This window comes from Nelusetta ayraudi, unplaced genomic scaffold, assembly GCF_046127955.1.
Source record: "Nelusetta ayraudi isolate G7.1 ecotype Tasmania unplaced genomic scaffold, CSIRO-AGI_Nayr_v1 ptg000039l, whole genome shotgun sequence".
In the NCBI taxonomy this organism is placed as follows: domain Eukaryota; kingdom Metazoa; phylum Chordata; class Actinopteri; order Tetraodontiformes; family Monacanthidae; genus Nelusetta; species Nelusetta ayraudi.
The window spans coordinates 1,398,237-1,416,482 of record NW_027466089.1 but is presented as its reverse complement, the minus strand read 5'-3'; the positions used below and the strand labels follow the sequence as shown (position 1 = coordinate 1,416,482).

Genomic DNA, 18,246 nt, shown 5'->3' with positions numbered 1-18,246 from the left:
TGATGTATTGATTCTTATCTTGTATACACCCCAGTCAGTAGTCAACTTGCACAGCTTATACAATAACAAAAAAAATAATTAATAGAATGTTAACCCTAATTTATTCAATTTTTCAATCGATGAACAGGTGTCCACACGTATTTTAGCATTTCGAGTTCTGCTCCAATTATTACTTTTGGAGGAGAAAGTAAGTTTGCGGTTTACGTCAACGCTGCGTGATGACGTCACCGGCGCTCGCTCCCAGTGCTGCATGTTGTGGCCACGGATCCGCGGTTGTGGCGTTCCTCTCCCCGCTTGCGACCGACCGTCCTTCCGCTCTGCCTCCGCCGCTCCGCACGCAGGAGTTATCGCTGCTCCGCCGTGACAGCCCGTCCCTCCTCAACTTTTCCGCCGCCGTTTTGTCCTCTCTGACGGGGGAAGGAGACGGCGTGTCGTCCGTGCTTTCCATGCATGGGAGTGTCCTGGGAACGGCGCCGGGAGACGGTGAGTCTGCTGCTGCTGCCGCTGCGGCGGCGGCTACCTCGTCCTCCTCGGGTCCGTTAGTCCGTCGTCATGCAGCCCCGGCCTGGCTACCGCAGTGCCCCGCCGGCCGCCACAAGTAACAAAGGTGGCTGGCAGCACGGGGCTCGGCAACTTTGAAAAATACCCATGAGATGACGGGGAATTAGCTCGTCTTTTTGGCTGTTTGTGCCAGTCGGGAGTGAGAGAAGTGGTGATTTCTGACCGTTTTAATGGCCGTTTTCCCCGGTGCGGTGCTGCGGCCGCTGTGTGTGTGTGTGTGTGTGTGTGTGTGTGTGTGTGTGTGTGTGTGTGTGTGTGTGTGTGTGTCATCAGCAGCGGGTGACTTCATACCTCTGTGCGTGCGTTCGTGTGCGTGTACCTCAGCTTTCCCTGTGCGTTACACAACGTCGCCCGTTCGGTTCGCCTCGCCACTCGGCACGAATCCGTCGTGACGCGACTCGAACGCGGTCACACGACTAGTAGATGACTAACACATGCCGGCTTGTGAAAACTAGCCGTAAAATAAAAAATAAAATAAATAATAAACAATAAAGCAGGTGAGGTGTTGAAAGTTCACGCCAGGTCCATATTCCAACCTCCCGTCTACGTACTTGTCGTAGGCAAGTTTGGGCTTGTTAACAAATCAAGCCCAGTGTGTGTATGTGTATGTGTGTGTATGTGCTCAGTATTAGCCTGTGTCATCTCAAGCCCGGGGCACGTCAAAACAAGTTGGCTTCTTCTAGCCGTCGGTGTCGCGCAGCAGCGGCGGATAGGTGAGAGGAGATGCATGACACTAGTGTTGTAGTCAAGACTAGTGTGATGCAGGCCGAGACATCATCAAGACTAGGGAGTAGTGGGACTGTATATATATATCAAAGAATAATCACAACAGAACAGAACAAGTGATGAGTGTCTATTTTAGTTCATGTTTGCTTCTACTTAAACGGAACATTAACATTTATTTTCAGCAAGGCTGGTTTTTAATAATAAATAAACTAGGAATTACATGACTGAAATTTACGGCATGCCACGCATGAACAAAATGCGTAAAAACCTTTAACGTCAGAGCTCAGAAATACATTCGTCTCAGTCACGGTGGTTGTGAAAGACCGCAAAGTTCAGCGTTGCTCAAGGGACGAGGTGCTTAAACAAAAGCTTTAGTCTCTTTTATCATCTGTCATTGCAGTGTTGGCTGGGTCTCGATGGGTCTCGGTGGAAAATCCTGAGGCCGAGACAAGACAGAGTCAAAAGGCCTCGAAAACCCTTGAAAAGTGGTCCCGAAACCGGACCAATCCCGAGTGCTACGACACTCCATCACATGTGGTCATATAAGCCTGCTGTCATCCTCTCTAACGCTCCTCATCTTCCTCATCAGACTGCCTCTAACTATCAGAACAGACATCTTGAGTGCAGCAGCAGCAGCAGCAGCCTTGATGCAGCCTTCATACCAGGGCCTCTCCCCCTATGTTTCCTCAGTCTGTTACATCAGGGATGAGATGCCGAGTCTCCAGGCCATGCTAATCTGACATCATGACTTTCATCCAGCTGCCAAGCAGAGCACCGAGGAGGCCACGTCAGTCCCCCAGGCTGGCCTTGACTGGGCCGGACCCGCTTCAGTTGCCATCATGTTTTGTCGTGTCGGTCGGTCGGTCGGTCGGTCGTCGCGATGTGAGCGTTTGTTTCGTAACACCTTGAGAAGTGCACGGTCCTCTGCAGCACATCCAGGCAGGCAGGCAGGCAGGTTGCTTCATGTCACACGGGGTAATAGTTGCACTTCATTTGCAGCGACGCAGCTTTTATGCAGGCCGGAGCAAAGCCGGCCTCGTCCAATCACTCCGGCCCTGTGCCAAGTGTGTTGCAATGACGACACGCACTGCACTGCACTGCACTGCACTGCACTCCAGGTTGCCTTAAAATAATTTCGCTGGTTGCTCTCCAAAGAAAAGTGCTTGTGATTGCGGCCCTAATGATGTTTGGCAGCAGCCGCTGGTTCACCATGGTGTTGGAAGCCAAGGTCACAGATTATCAAACAGCTTCTTTCTTCATGATCGTACAATGATGAAGCATTTTTTTGGTTTGTTTAGCGTTTGTCTACTTGTCAGTTTGTTTTTTTTTATCCTTAACTGTGTGGTTAACCTGAAGTTCCGGGTCAATTTGAACATCCATTTTGCCTAAAACCAGCATTCCCAGGTCCCCTGCGTCAGCGGCCTGCAATCTTTTTTGCACCACGGCCCGGTTTAGTGTGAGACGATATTTTCAGGGACCGGCATGAAAGCTGTGGTACTTTCTAAATATGATAATAAACGTGAATCCACTGCGTACTTGTTTGCAACTTTATTAGTAGCGTCCTCTTAACATGGCGACAACAGCATAACATGAGTAACATAGGCTGTGGTCTTTCTGATTACTCCAAAGGCTGCTGGTCTTTTAATGCATGGTGCTTGGTCATGGTGCAAGGCTTCGTTGCCTCGTTAGAGAGCCGGGTGCCTCATGTTAAGCAGAGTGGGCTTCTTACGTGGGGATCTTCTGTCGAGGTAGAATCTCTATTAGTAGTAGGACTCCTGGTATTGTCTGTTCAACGTTGCTTTCTTTTTCTTGGAAGTCGTGGGCTCTCCTGTCTCCTCCCTGGGCCTTTTCCTCTTTCCAAAGACGTTTGTTTTCACTCATGTTGCTCTCTAGCTTGCTGGCCCGGGGGTTTAATCTAGCGGTAACGCGTCATCACGTGACCGAGACGAGCGCCTTGACGTGCGTTTAACAGTTGAGCTGTAGATGGATGTAACAGAGACGATCTGGGAATTTTTCAAAATAAAAGTGTTCAGACTGAGATGATTAATAAAACAGAATTAATTTAGAGGAAGTTAACTGTTCTTTTTCGTGCGGCCCGGTACCAAATGACCCAGGGACCGGTTCCAGTGTTGATGTCACCTTGTTAGTCCCTGCCAATGTCTGCATGTCTGTCCCTGTGGAGTCAACTGTTTGTCCCACAGCCGTGCTCGTTGGCAGGTGAAGGCTTGCTGAGTTTAAATGGCCTTTTGGTTATGATTAATGGCTGCCTCGTGGTGCACTGCTGCTCCGTGTGTGTGTGTCTGTGTGTGTGTGTTATATGTGTGTGTGTCTGTCTGTGTGTGTAAGTCAGAGATTCAAGCACTGAAGCAAAACAGCGCTGGAGATGGCAGTGACACTGTTCGCCAGGCTAAAACAATACAGTGTATTAATCCTCTGAGGGAACTGTGTTGTGTGCGCGAATATTTGGTGCATAATAATCGTGCGCCGCCCTCTATGCATCTAGTTGCTCTGTGCAACTGCAGAAGATTCTTTGCTCCAAGTCTAATTGAGCAAAAGCAAAGTTCTAGCTCCGTATTTTTCCGCTCAGTGAGTGCAGTAAGTACCGCCCGCATATAATAATAGAAGCATTTTTCAGCTATATATGTCCGTCACTGTGGGAGGCGAGGAGGATAATTTTGGGGCGGCTTCAAGGGGATAGAGGTAAACAAGACAGAAGCAAGCACAAAGCTTTAGAAGCTGGCAGCGGATAGGAGAGGTAGCGCAGGTCTCTGCAGCTCGGCCTCCCCCTGGGTGAGGAGCCAGCTGGATGCAAAGAAAGGAAATCCGGGGGGCAGGAGAAGAAGGCAAAAAAAAAGATGGGAAGAAGGGGGAGAAGCATCAGCTGCTACATCTGAGGCCTGTTTGTTTCATGTGTATATAAAGCAGCTTCCAAATGAGGGAAAAAAAAAAAAAAAAACCTGAGGTAGCGTGTTGAAGGGAGATGAAACCCGCAGCTCGCACAGAAGCGCCAATCAGTGCAGAACAAACAAACACGGGGTAAACAGAAAAACAAAATGATGAGTCAATACCCGGCAGGATTAGAAAAACCCTGGCAGATAAACTCAGCAGCACCGGGAGGAAACACCAACACACGGCCACAAAACCAACTGCTGTCGTGATTGGCGTTAGCATGTTTTCTGGAGAGGAGCGACGGACTTTACGACAGGCCTGCGGGGCCTCTGCTGCGGTGAGAACCGCAGTGTATACAAGTGAATGGCCTGATGACCGTTTTCAATCCTCCTACACAGGGTTTTGGCAGTGGATGTGCGATAACCGCCCGGCGGCCTCTGTCTTTTTCCTCCGCCGTCTCTCCAGCCAGATTGTGGCGGCGAGGCTGCTTCTTCGCATTGGTTGCATTTTCCTGTTCTGTTTTTTTTTTTTTTTGTTTTACCCAGAAAAGCTTTCAATTGCGAGCCTGTGTTCAAACCCTGGGCTGTTCTGCGGGAGCGTCGGCCTCTTCACGCTGCACTCGCAGTCACATGGCTCCAGTTCACAGGCGCTCGTGGCTTTTTGATGCAAATCTCGACGCGGTTGAAGAGAATAATAATTTTGAGCCGAATGCTGCCGGCTGCGTGCGTGCGTGTGTGCGTGTCATGTATGTGTTTACTGAGGATGAGCTTGTCAGCCTGAGTTAAGGGTTGGCAGCGAGAGCCGCAGGAGCTCCGAGGCTTCGCTTGCCCCTGCTCTCCACCACGCGCACGCTCTCACACACACACACACACACTGGCGGCCTTGGCCTCGGCTCCAGCTCTCTGCTGCTTTTGTCAGCTGAACAAACCCCGAGCGGAGAGCGCCGTAGGATCGGCCCGGCTGAAAATGAAGGCAGGAAGTGACCGACGGGAGCCGCGTCCGGCGCCGCCATTGACTGCGGACGGTTTGCCTGGCATCGACTCGGCGGCCCAAATAAAACGGAACGACTTCAGCGTTTGAGTTCGCGCTGTTTGAGTTTTTTTTTTTTTGTTTGCTCTCCGGCAGATAGTGTTGGTGGTCCTGACTGTCGGGCAGGATGAGTGAGGACGAGGGCCACTTCTACAGCGTCCAGGTCGGGGACTCCACCTTCACCGTGCTCAAGCGCTACCAGCAGCTCCGCGCCATCGGCTCCGGGGCCCAGGGCATCGTCTGGTGAGAGGCTGCACTTTTATCATCACGTTGCCCCGTGGGATGTTCAAGTTTGCACGTCTACTGAAATCTCGCGGGTCATTATCAATATATTTGTTCGCTGATATATATTGTCATTTGCCTGTTGGTAACGAGCTGAACAACTAACTGCTAATGCTTTTGTCTTTCTAATTTTATGATGAGTAAAAGAGGAGCTTTGTTCTGCATTTGACACATTTTTCTGTGTGATCCAACCCCTATGTACGGAACAGGATTAGGGCCTCAAGAGAAAAAAATTTAGAAGTTTTTTTCCCCAAGTTTGCAATTAGAGAATAAAGTTGAAATTTTTAGAATAAAGTTGACGGAAAAAAGAGCGATACACCTGTTTTCTACAGTTTACTTTTAACTGTGGGTGACTGGTTAATCCACCATCCACCCAGTCTACTCACCAATTTCCATTTTATTTACGTCGACTTTATTCATGAAATTCTTTTTCGTCTTTTTATAATGTCAACTTTTTCCACAAACTTTTGACTTTATTCATGAAATTTCAACTTAAAACTCAAAATGAAAAATCTCCTTCCTGTAATATTTTTTTCTTTTCTTGTGGCCCTAATCCTCTTTTGCATCTATGTCATTCTTTGTCTTTTTTCTCTTAATTTTTTTTTTTTTCACCTTCATGTCTGTGCAGCTCTGCACTTGACACAGTCCTCGGCATCCCAGTGGCAGTGAAGAAGTTGTGTCGGCCCTTCCAGAACCAGACGCATGCAAAGCGAGCCTACAGGGAACTGGTCCTGCTCAAATGTGTCAACCACAAGAATGTAAGGTTTGATCGCTCACCCACTCGTCTACTTATTTTTTTACTCACTCCCATCCTCTTTCGTTCTGTCTTTGGGCAAGACACCTGAGCCACACCGCCTCGCGTAAATGTGAGTGGATGTCCGGTTGTCAACGGTGATACTGGCTGCAAAATTGATTTCCATGGCTGTGAAAGTGGGATAAACTGCTCTGCTGTAAAAGTGAGACTAGAGCCTGATTTCCACCGAATCATCAACACCATGCTTTTAGTCTATAACTCAAGTTGTGTTGCTGTGCTGAGCTGCAGTGAAGGAACAAAGAGGGAATTGTGTGTACGAAGCACACTTTGGAAGAGGCCAAGCTTGAGTCGGTGAACGCAAACTGTTGCAGCCTCAGTGTTTTCAACCAAACAAGGATTTTTACCCACATTGCTGCTGCCTAAATCTATTTCTTATTTATTTATTTTCGCTTTTTTTTTTTTGCCAACACCCAAATCCAAGGCCCCAAGATGATTTAGACAGTTTGCCAAGTATAACATGTACAGTTAAATGTCTATACTAAGTGTCTAAAATAAACATAGCTTGAATGGAGTCATGGTTGGATTCTATCTAAACTATTTCAATCCTGTGGAAACTTGACTCGCTCCGCACTGCGAGAGACTCTGAGCTGTGCCTCCCGCTTGCTGCTCTCTTCAGTGGACTGCAGTGGGTGTAGATGGGAGAGTGAGCCAGTGGACTAATGGCCTGCCTCTTGTGCCTGCAGATCATCCGTCTGATCAATGTGTTCACGCCTCAGAAGTCCCTGGAGGAATTCCAGGACCTGTGAGTGGCAGCGGCTGCAACAGTTTACTCTCTGTTCTTCTGCCTGCTTCACGACCACTACCCCCCCCCCCCCCCCCCCCCTCCGTGTTTTCGAGTAGCGTTACATTTTTATCTAGCCGTCAGCGCTGTGTCCTCAATTCTGTGTCTCTACATACTTTCTGCAGTGCTATAGTTTCTGACTTTTTTTTTTTTTTTTTATTGATTTTAATTGTCCGTCTTATCCTTCAAGGTACCTGGTGATGGAGTTGATGGATGCGAGCCTGTGCCAAGTGATTCACATGGACCTGGACCATGAAAGGATGTCCTACCTGCTCTACCAGATCCTCTGTGGCATCCGACACTTGCACTCCGCTGGCATTATTCACAGGGTAACGGCACCTGGGTAGCGTTGTGTATGGGACTGAACAGCTTCTTATTTCATTTTTAAAAATGTGTTCCTTGGGGGCAATTTGATTTTCTTCCGTTGGAGACTCACTGACTCACTGACTGAGTATCTGTTTTGTGTTCAAGGTTCAAGGTTCAAGGAGTCTTTATTGTCCCCGTGGGGCAAATCGTTTTACAGCCAACAGTAATAAAAATAATCAACAACAATTACGAAGTAGCAACAACATACAGCACAGAAGACAACAATAAATAGAAGGAACAGATTGTTGAGTGACTTGTTTAAAAAGAGCAATGAATGGCAGCAGGGACAAATGAATATTTCGAATCTATGGCAGGATGATAATAAGTAAAAGTAAAAAGTTTTTATTTATATATGTTCACATATCATGTATTTTACTCATCTAAAGACATTTGTCCCCTTTCAGGACCTAAAGCCCAGTAACATTGTGGTCAAGTCGGACTGCACTCTGAAGATCCTGGATTTTGGCCTGGCGAGGACGGCCTGCACCAACTTCATGATGACTCCTTACGTGGTGACCAGATACTATCGGGCCCCAGAGGTCATTCTGGGCATGAAGTATAAGGAAAACGGTAATGAAGCCTGTTCATGTCTTGTTGCTGCCTTTTAAAAATGAATGTGATCGGCCATTTGTTGCTCAACACTGGACACTTGACAATGTTTCACCATGCAGAGGAAAACTATGATATTGTCATGTGACCATTCACTTCAGTGGACTGTGTTCTTTTCTTTCTTTCTTTTTTTTTTTTAATCACTTCACTTTCCTCTGGTGACTTCTTACTCATCTGTCCGCATGGGACGCTTGTTTTCCCAGCTACAAGTCTGCTGTGGGCCATTGGCAGGTGACACTTATTGGTCCGGAGTGGGCACATCATAGTATTTATTACCAACATGTTGCAGACTTGGGTTCTTTTGACTTTATTGATGATGGTTGTGGCCCCCAAAGTTAATATCCATGGCAAAAAAAATACCCCAATAAACCCCTTGATTAGCCCAAAATGAGGAGATCAATTCAGACTACTTAATGTTTAACCGCAACTTGGCTGCTCTCAATGCTGCGTGCAGTGTGAGCAATCACATAGTGAAAGTCAAAGCACAATATAGAGTTAAGTTTGAGGCGCCACGGACAGTTGAGCGTGTCCAAAGCTGAACTGTATTGTTCCTGCAGTGTGTTTATAACTTGACCTAAAGTGGTTGTGAATGAGCTGCGGGCTTTTCGCCGGAGCGGAGAGAACACTCGCCCTCCACCTCGTTACAAGTGGATGGAAAGAGAGGATTTTCAGTGCGCGTTTGTCACACGTCCGCGCACTTAAGCAAGCAAGTTGAGCCCAGAGAAAGAGATTCTACTTCCTGCTGCTCTTTGCGGGCACGGTGGGAAAGTGACGAAGACAGCAACAGCTGTGTAAACTGATAAGCAGCGCTGCGTGGAGGAGGCTCGCACAGAAAGGCCCACAGGCAAAGAGTGGGAGGTGTGTGTGTGTGTGTGTGTGTGTGTGTGTGTGGGGGGGGTGTTTGGAAGGCAGTCTGGACACGAGCGTGATGAAAGCGCCGTCCGTCCGTCCGTCTCTGCAGCCTCTGAAAATCCTCTCGCACTGTGTTGACGGTGCACCAGTTATGGCGCCGATATGAAGTCATTCTGTCTGTTAACATTTCTGTGTCTCTCGCTCTCCTCAGTGGACATCTGGTCAGTGGGCTGCATCATGGGCGAGATGGTGAAGGGCAGCGTCATCTTCCAAGGCACCGACCGTATCCTCCAGCCCGCCTGTCGCCCCTGCAGCTTCTCCCGTTGTCCTTCTTCTGTCTTTCACCCTCCATAAAACCTCTGTTTAGCGCAGAGTCTTTGCATTTCATTGCTTCGCTTCTGCTGCTAAACCTGACAGAGATGATTCCTTGTGTTTCCAGGCCACGTACTATTTCACTATGCTAATGTATTTAGATTTCCATATTGACTGCACCACCTGTCACAATAGCAACGTTCGTTTGTATTTATTTGTACCATGCCAACAACATAAGACTGAATACGTCTGAGAGACATTTTGGACACGGTAGATATTTATAGCCGAGTGCATCAGTTTGATTCTTTCACCTCTTGATTCATTGTCTAAATATTTCTTCTTTTCACGGACGCAGCTGCTGCGCCGGCTACGCAGCCGCTCAGCCGCTCAGCCAGTCAGTCTCTTCTTTTCCGTAACAGCCGTGTTGTTCAGACATCGACCAGTGGAACAAGGTGATTGAGATTCTGGGCACGCCCAGTCTGGAGTTTATGAACCGACTGATGGAGACTGTCAGGAACTACGTGATGAACAAGCCGCAGTACTCTGGCGTCAGCTTGGCCGACCTCTTCCCCGACTGGGCCTTCCCCTCCGACTCGGAGCACGACAAAGTCAAGAGTAAGACTTCCACGCCCTCGTTAGCAACAATGTTTGTCCGCGCGGACACTCGCTAGTGATGTCGGACGTTACGTGTCCCGCATGGCGTTTCGAAATCTGACGGAGCAGATCTTGACCTTCCCGGTGGTGTTGCCTAAGATCGCAAATGGGGAAGTAATCACTTCTGCTGACGGCTTCTAAACTGAAGTAACGGCCTCGACGTTTTTCCACAGTAACACGTCTAACCGTCCCACTCTCTCTCTCTCTCTCTCTCCCTCTGTGTTTCCCTGTTGCCATAACAGCGAGTCAAGCACGTGACCTGCTGTCCAAAATGCTGGTCATCGATCCCGAATGCCGCATCTCCGTAGAGGAGGCCCTAAATCACCCGTACATCCACATTTGGTTCGACCCTGCGGAGGCCGACGCGGTGAGGACGCTGTTCCCGAGCGGCGGCACACTTCTGTCGCGGCGCCGATCTCTCCGCGTGCCCTCGCTGATTTATGCTCTCTCTCTCTTTTTTTTTTTTTCCCCCTCCTCCTCCACAGCCTCCTCCCCAGATTTCAGACAAGCAGCTGGAGGAGAGGGAGCACAGCATCGAGCAGTGGAAAGGTAGGAGGCACTGCCCCCTAGGGAGTCTCACCGGCAGTGCAGCAGAACCTCCCTTGCGTTTTAAAAATAGACTGGACGAGGTTCTTTGTTTCAAAATCCGAATCAGTGATTAAAAGAGGTTTGCTTCACAGTGGCTTGATGCCAGTGTTGAGAGTCCAGGTTAGCCCATGGCTAATGTATAGTAAACAGCAATTTTCTTTTAGTATTTCGTTACATTTGATTATTTTAATCCACATTCTAGACCGTAATAAAATGACTAAAGAGTTTCATGTATGTGAAGTAGCAGTGGAGTTGCTGTCAAGTCCACCGCTACTCCTGGCTGTACCTTTTATTTCAGTTAGTTACCAAACCCAAACCAGATTTGACTATTTGTGCTTATTTGTTAGGTTTGCTGTCTGTCAGTTTCGTTCATAATTGATAAATGACACCATCCGTCCATCCATTTTCCATACCCGCTTAGTCCCCAGCTCAGGGTCACGGGGGTCTGCTGGAGCCTATCCCAGCTGTCTTAGGGCGAAGGCAGGGTGACACCCTGGACAAGTCGCCAGTTCATCGCAGGGCCACATAGAAACAAACAACCATTCACACTCACATGCACACCTACGGACAATTTAGAGTGTTCAATTGACCTCACATGCATGTTTTTGGAGTGTGGGAGGAAGCCGGAGAACCCGGAGAGAACCCACGCAGACACAGGGAGAACATGCAAACCAATGAACAGGAATTATTGGACAGTTTAAGGAATGTATCCACAGATTCTGCCAGGCTGTTCTCTTGGTGCACAGTGACAGCATCTCCTGTTTCCCGCAGAGCTTATTTATGAGGAAGTGATCGACTGGGAGGAAAGGAACAAGAACGGACTGATGAAAGAAGACTGTTCAGGTAGGAGCGGCCGCCATCTCCATTATTCTCTGCCTTTTTTTTTTTCTTTCTTCATGCTTCAGGTCACAGTTGGGACTCGGACCGCCACTGAACTCTGTCGTGTGAATCTCTCCTCTCTCTCGTGTCAGATGTTGTGTCTGGTTCGGCCTCTCAGTCCTCGTCGGCCAACGACATTTCGTCCATGTCCACGGAGCAGACGCTGGCCTCGGACACAGACAGCAGCAGCATAGACACACTGACGGGACCGCTGGACGAGAGTCAGTGATCGCAGTCCCAGTCGACCACTCTGATTGGCTCAGCTCTCCTCCATCAAAATTCAAATATCAGCCGTCAGCTTCTCTTCTGTCCTCCTCCCACCTGTTCTTTGTTTTCCTTGTTCTGTGTGTTTGTTCCTCTGTTTTTGTCCCCTCGTCGTCCATCTCTTACTTTTAAATGTAAAGCAACGCACGTCTTTTTTTCCCCGTATGAGCGACCTGGTCGTTTTTCTTTCCGTTCTGTTTTGGTTGGTCTGCTGCCTTGAGGTGGAGAGCTCTCTGTCCGCTGGTCCGCTGGGCGATGCTTTACTTTTCCACTTGATTGAGTACATATGACGTATGCATCCATGCAGATTATCAGGTATCCAGAAGTATTTTCTTTGGGGGGGGGGGCTTGCTGTGTGATCTATATGCTTGTATTTGAATAGTTTTATATTTTTAGTGAATCCTAATTTGTAGACCACTGTTTTTTTTTTGCCATCAAGTCGGAGCAGTTCCACACCGGCCGTCGACTGAAACTGCCCCTCCTGCATGTTGCACCAGTGTGAACGAGATATCACCTGATGGCCACGCGGTGTCCATCCAGCCATTGATTGCATATCCAGAGGTTGATCAATCAGTCTCTTGACCACTTTTAACACAGTAGAACTCCACGACGGCGCCCCCTGCAATATTATTTTTTTTATTTTCAGTTGGCTTTAGTGACGTGGATCTCCAGCTCTTCCTCTCGACAGTGTAGTGGGGAGCTGTGTTTGCAGTGTTAAACTTGTGTTTCTTGATATAATGTACTGTAATGTCAAGACTGGCCACCCGTAGTGGCTTTAGACCGTTCTCTACTACTAGAGTTAGCATGCTTGTTTTTAAAGAAGCTATCTGTAGGAATTGAACACCCCTGTATGACGCAAGGCACCGACTGACCATGAGTGTTTGAATGCCATAAAGATCAAAACCATGTCAACTGAGGCAACAACAACAACAACAACAAAAAAATCGACTTTTATTTCTTTATTTTGTGTTTTTGCAAAAATGTTGCACACGGTCACGTCGACAAAACCTCTCCTCATCAAGCGGCGACACTTCTGTGTATTGGCGACACCCCTTCTGAACCATTCCATTAGTGCTGGGTCAGTGGACAAAAGTGAATCACGAATCACGCAATCACGTAAGAGGACGTAAAACACTCATAGATGATGTTTATCTCGCATGAAGGCATTTAGGATGCCAGTAGGATAGCATAGTTCTTCTTACACTGCAAAAAAAGTAAATAAAATCTGTTCAGGTCAGGGTTGTTTGTTTTGTTTTGTTTGTTTGTTTTCTTACAGTACCTTGATGTCTGAATGCCTGTTTGATGCTGGTCTTTTCATTGCCGTGTATGCCTATATATGTGTGTGCGTGCGTGCGTGTGTGTGTGTGTGTGTGTGTGTTATGAAATTGTACAGTGCAGCATTCCTCTTGATATCTTCTGAGTCCCTGAGGACAGCAAGCTGGCTGTGGAGGAAGTTGGCCCCTCAGTAAAAAAACAAAACACAACTAAAACACAAAGCTGGCATGTTGTTATGAAAAAGAAAATCATCATGATGAGGACGTGACCGTGGAGCCCTGGAGGGAAACCAGGACTTCAGAAAGAGAGACGGGAGCTCACGATGAACTTTTGGAGGTTTTTTTTTTTTTTTTTTTGCAGAACTGTTTGCACAGAGTTTATGGACTTGCAGAAATACGACAGTAAAAGAGAGTCACAGACGACTTGAAGCACCGCGCTGTTCGTCATGACCTGATTTTTGCATCCATGCCTTAAACGACTAGAGGAGTGGCCACTTCGCTCCTGTATAATTAAAGGAGGACTGAGCAGTGTAGTGCTCGCTACATCTTGTCTGTTTACCATGTTTGAAAAAAAAAAAACTGAAAGGAAAAGCTCCTTTGTGTCCATGAAATGCCTGGTATTTTTTGTTTGATTTGTTTCTCCTCGTGTTTCCAGCGATGTCCCAACTGGTTGACCACAACTTAAACACTCGGCAAACTCTTGCCCTTACCTAACTAATAAATTGGACATCAGTGATTCACTTTCTCCTTGTAATGACTTTTTATATACAATTATTCTGATCGGTTTAGTTCTTTCCAGTTCTAGTTCTCGTCCATATCCACTTTGCACAATTTATCATTCACAAACCTTTTGATTTCCTGACGGCAGCATTTTTAGCTACGAAAGAGGATTAGGGCCAGAAGAGGAAAAGACATATTACAGGAAGGAGATTTTTATTTTTTTTGTAAGTTTCTATTTTGAGTTTCAAGTTGAAATTTCACTGTTGAAATGACTAAAGTCAAAGTAAACAGGAAATTGGTACTCCACTAGGTTTGTGCGCAGAGCCTTTCTGCTTTATTCTCGACGTATCGACTTTAATCTTGGAATTTCAACTTTATTTACATGTTGACTTTAGTCTCGAAATTTCAACTTTAATCATGGAATTTCGACTATTCTTGAAATTTCGATTTTGTACGCGAAATTTCAACTTTAATCTCGAAATGGAAACTTGGGAAAAAATATTCGTAATAACCTTTTTTCTCTTGTGGCCTTAATTATCTTCCGTATTTAGCCCTCTGTTTACATGCTGTCCTTGTAAAGTTTAGGTTTTAGCTTCTTGATACAATGATGCCTTGTTGGACCTTCTTGTGTGTCAAGCGTGTTAAACAAGGCGGTGTCAGAAGGTGTAGCACATGGCGTTGAGTGTTGTCACAAACGTATGGTAGCTATAAACACCCTCTGTGATGTCACAAAGGGTGTAAGTTAGTGCAAACTTTCTGAAAGGTTGAACCAGCTAAGGAAGTAGAAGACTAAATTTTCGTGATTCGGGGTATCTCGCTGGCAATTAAAGCAGCATTGCTAATTAAAAAAAAACAAAACAAATAAAACAAACAGGTAGAGTGGATGTAGCATGACATGCTAACCACCTCCACTGTCAAAGTACATCACTAGAATGTCTTCCACATTGTGCCTTGCTCGGTCCTGAGCAGCCTCCACCCCTCCCGTCCTCTCAGAAGCTTTTGACGATACACTCAGTTTTCTTGGCCTCGTTGTTCAGCTCTCCGAAGGTGTCGAACAGCTGCTCCATCTCCCTCTGCAGGGTGGCGTTGCGCAGTTCGGCGGCCGCCCGGGCCTTCTCGGACTCTACGATCTTGGCCTGGACGGCCTGGTACCAGTGGCGCTGCTGCACGAGGTTGGTTTTCAGCCGGACCACCTCCACCTGCAACTCCTCGTTGCGCTGTTCGAGGCTGGTGGAGCAGAGAGAAGCGAGACACGAGGTTGTGTTACACCGCCGCACTAAATCAAGCCAAGTCTTTCACCTTCTTGCTCGTCATATCAAGTTAAAAGGATTGTGATTTTTTTTTTTTCCTCTCGTCCTGCCAGCCGCTGCCCCTGATGAGCTCACACTGAGAGCCGCTCTATCTATATCGGTAATAAACGAGGCATGTGTTGTGTCTAAGTCAGCAGCGTGGCCCCTTAAATTAGCAGGGCCAGGAACTGACTGCTCCTATAGGTCAACCACCACACATGCTGCGCTCCTTCTCTCTGTCGCAACTAAGCATGGACAGGAGCTCTCAGGAGGGAACGGCGGCGTGATGTTTTTCCAATGAGAGTGGGGGAGAAAAGTTTTGCAGGCGCAATTATGTAAGGAAAGGCAATAAAACAACGTGAATGAACAGATCAGCTTTGTATTTTTTTTTTTAATAACGACACACCGTAGGAGAGCTTTTGGAAACTCTGAAGGAATTTAATAACGGCTGTCGTCATGCTGTGAGCTAAACAGGAAGTGCAGAGGGTGGGGTTGGGGGGGGGGGCTGGAGGTCAGCTCAGGCCTGGGAATTTTTATTTTACCCTTGACTGAAAAAACACCACCGCAGGCTTGAAACCTCACTGTCGGGCTGCTGAAGTGGAGCAGCTGAACAGGAGCCAAGAGCAAGAGCAGCTTTCTTTCTGTCGCAAGACATCCATCCATCCTTCTTCTATACCCACTTCCTCCTGCTACCAGGGTTTGCAGGGGTTTGTTGGAGCCTAAACCAACTGTCAGGGCGAAGGCAGGGTTGCACCCTGGATGTGTCGCTTGTTCATCGCAGGGCCACACAGAAAGAGAAACAACCATCCAAACTCCCAATTTGCCTCATATGTGTGTTTTTGCACTGTGGGAGGAAACTGGAGAGACAAGAGGTTACATGCAAACTCCACGGGATTGATTGCAGCTTCGTTCTTTATAAGCTACATCTGTAAAGTCTCTGAAAACATTCCCGTGACCTCAAACCCTAATACGATGAGTGGGCTATTGATTTTTTTTTAGCTGCTTTAGGTGTGTTGGAGAATAGGCACGATGAAAGATCACCGTAGAGCGCCATCTGCTGCAGTGATGACCACTGGAATGTGCACTTTCCTTTAGGAATATTAGGATTAGGCCTTGATGGAGGCTGAAGATGAGCAGCAGAAGACAAGAGGCACATTTGCTTCCACTGGCTGTGACTACCTCCACAATCCCCCCCCCCCCCCTTTCATTTCGTCCCCGCTAACTGATCTTTGTGCATGTGACAATGTGCACATCGATGCAATCAAGAGTCATGATTCACTCATAGCTTACCTGACGATCCGCGCCTCGTACTCCTCCCGCTGTCTGACGATCTGCTGCTGGAGGCTGGTGAGGAGGCTCCGCAGGGCGCTGGCAGAGGGGTCGGCCAGCGGGACTGGAGGGGGCACCCTGGGGGACCAGGGTGGCTGCTGGGGAGAGGGGCTCAGGGAGCCCCCCTGGTTGAAGCCATAGGCCCCCGAGTCCAGCTCGGGCTCCTGCTGGTCCTGCGCTGCGCCCTGAAGCTCCCTCCCGGAGCTGCACTCAGTGAGGATGATCTCGCAGGACGACCAGGTGCTCTGGTCGTCGGTCAACCCTTCGTCCGCGTCCATCGACGTCCGGATCGGCTCTGGCGGCCACGCCGTGCGCTCCGGCGACCTCCGCAGGGCCTCCTGGAAGCTGAGGCTGTCTGGTGTGGCGGCGGCAGCGCTGGCCGGGATGTTGTCGTACAGAGAGAGGACGCTCTGGTGCTGCTCGCTCTGCGACGGACTCTGGTTCTCACGAGCTCGGACCTCCGCTGCCCAGCAGCTCTCTCCTCCTCCTCTTCCTCCTCCCTCTTCCGTCCTTGTCATCTCTGCATCCAGCGCCGCTTCCCCCCAGCCCGGTCCTCCCATCGGGCCTCCTCTCCAGCTGCAGTAGCAGTGATCTGGCCCCGCGCCACATCCCCGTCCCCCACTGACCACTGTGGGAACCGCTGCAGAGCTGCAAGGGCCCGGGGGTCCGGTTACAGCCGGGCACGCCAGCCTGCTCTCCACTTCCCGTTCCCTCAGTCTCTGTGCAAACGGTGGACAGTTGTCGTAGGGGGGGTCCGTGGAGCAGGAGCTGGCTGTGGTGGGGGTATCGGGATGAAGACAGTGCAGCTCCATGGTCCAGGCAGGGAGAGCGCACACACCCCTCTCCTCCTTCTGCTGTGTCTTAGGACTCTGGACTCACTGCAGAGCCTGCAGAACTTGTTTGTAGGGGGGAAGTGGAGGTGCAGGAGGAGGAGAGCCGGACCCCTCCTGGCTGCCTGTCTGCTGTGAAGCTCCTGCTGACTGCTGCACAGGTTGCTCAACGTGTACGTGCGTGTGTGTGTGTGTGTGTGTGTGTGTGTGCGTCTTTAAGCAGAAGTGACCTCAGCTGTTACTTTAGTCCGGCTTCTGAGGGAGGGACCAGGGTGTCATATAGTCCTGCTCATTCCTAAAGACAGTAACACATAACTGCAACCACAGAAATAGACGGTGGCCACTGGTGCAGCTCACACAATGAACCCAGTGGTCTGCCGACGGCACCGGTGCAGTGGAATCTGTTGTTTTCTTTTATTTTTATTTGTTGACTTTTTCATTTTAATAAACACACATTCATTCACTCAAAGAAAAGAAGAAACGCAACCCTTGTAACCCCTCCTCCCCTCTCTCAACAAGATCTGCGGCAAATGAAATGCACACACAAACATGAAGCACACAGAAACATAGTTCAGTCAGCATCTTCAACTCCACTTCAACCACACAATACCAACAGACATGAGATCAGTAGCAGGCCATCACAAAGTCTCAAAGGCTGTGGCATCGGTCCTTGTCCGAGTCCAGGCGTTTGCCCATTAAGGTTCTTCATGAATGTAAGGAAAGAAGACCACATGTTTTCCTCAATGTAGTCAGTTTTTCCAGTGCCAAGTTAGATGACAGTTCTGTAATCCACTGACCAGAGGGGTCGAGCAGAACCTGTTAAATCTGTTTAGTTGTTTTTTTTCATACCTTTAATTGTGTAACTTTATTTTAATTACAATTTTATTTTACTTTGAACGATATTTTCCATGCGACACGGCGGGCGCAGTGGTTGCCTCACAGCAAGAAGATTCATCAAGTTACACTCAGGTTTTTGTTTGTTAGTTTGTTTTGGTTTTGTTTGTTAGTTTTTCTATCTTTTATTTCTGACAGTAGGAGCTCTAACATCTTCTTCCTTGACGGACAGATGAGCTCCATACTTCTTTGATCAGCCTGGTGGCGGTCATCAATAGAATGTGCGCCGCACCAAAGCAGGGGGATCTGTTGATAGCATAATGAGGCCACCTGCAGGGCCTCGAAAACCCTGCTGGCAGCAGCA

General features: G+C 48.2%; 2 protein-coding genes across 3 annotated transcripts; one reads left to right on the top strand and one right to left on the bottom strand.

Annotated features, from left to right (window-relative positions):
• The first annotated feature begins 142 nt into the window (after nt 1–142).
• On the top strand, nt 143–13,620 carry mapk9 (mitogen-activated protein kinase 9). The gene is made up of 12 exons (XM_076032957.1): nt 143–483; nt 5,302–5,448; nt 6,116–6,245; nt 6,985–7,043; nt 7,273–7,411; nt 7,853–8,018; nt 9,121–9,192; nt 9,654–9,836; nt 10,118–10,242; nt 10,361–10,424; nt 11,235–11,306; nt 11,435–13,620. The coding sequence occupies exons 2-12, from the start codon at nt 5,333–5,335 to the stop codon at nt 11,569–11,571; spliced, it is 1,263 nt and encodes a 420-aa protein (XP_075889072.1). The 5' UTR covers nt 143–483; nt 5,302–5,332; the 3' UTR covers nt 11,572–13,620.
• LOC142892709 (rho GTPase-activating protein 22-like) lies at nt 12,551–17,226 on the bottom strand. 2 transcript variants are annotated; one of them, XM_076032958.1, is made up of 2 exons: nt 16,180–17,226; nt 12,551–14,827 (listed from the first exon to the last, which is right to left on the bottom strand). In XM_076032958.1, exons 1-2 carry the CDS (start codon nt 17,028–17,030, stop codon nt 14,590–14,592), a joined length of 1,089 nt encoding a protein of 362 aa, XP_075889073.1. In that variant the 5' UTR covers nt 17,031–17,226; the 3' UTR covers nt 12,551–14,589. The 2 variants fall into 2 exon arrangements, with proteins under 2 accessions (XP_075889073.1, XP_075889074.1); XM_076032959.1 differs by lacking the exon at nt 12,551–14,827 and adding an exon at nt 14,843–15,746.
• Between the last annotated feature and the right edge of the window lie 1,020 nt (nt 17,227–18,246).

Coding starts and splice junctions, on each gene's coding strand:
- mapk9 (XM_076032957.1), top strand. CDS start 5,333: ATGAGTGAGGACGAGGGCCACTTCTACAGCGTCCAGGTCGGGGACTCC. Junction 7,044..7,272: donor CTGGAGGAATTCCAGGACCT/GTGAGTGGCAGC, acceptor TTATCCTTCAAG/GTACCTGGTGATGGAGTTGA. Junction 8,019..9,120: donor CATGAAGTATAAGGAAAACG/GTAATGAAGCCT, acceptor CGCTCTCCTCAG/TGGACATCTGGTCAGTGGGC.
- LOC142892709 (XM_076032958.1), bottom strand. CDS start 17,030: ATGGAGCTGCACTGTCTTCATCCCGATACCCCCACCACAGCCAGCTCC. Junction 14,828..16,179: donor TACGAGGCGCGGATCGTCAG/GTAAGCTATGAG, acceptor CTGCTCCACCAG/CCTCGAACAGCGCAACGAGG.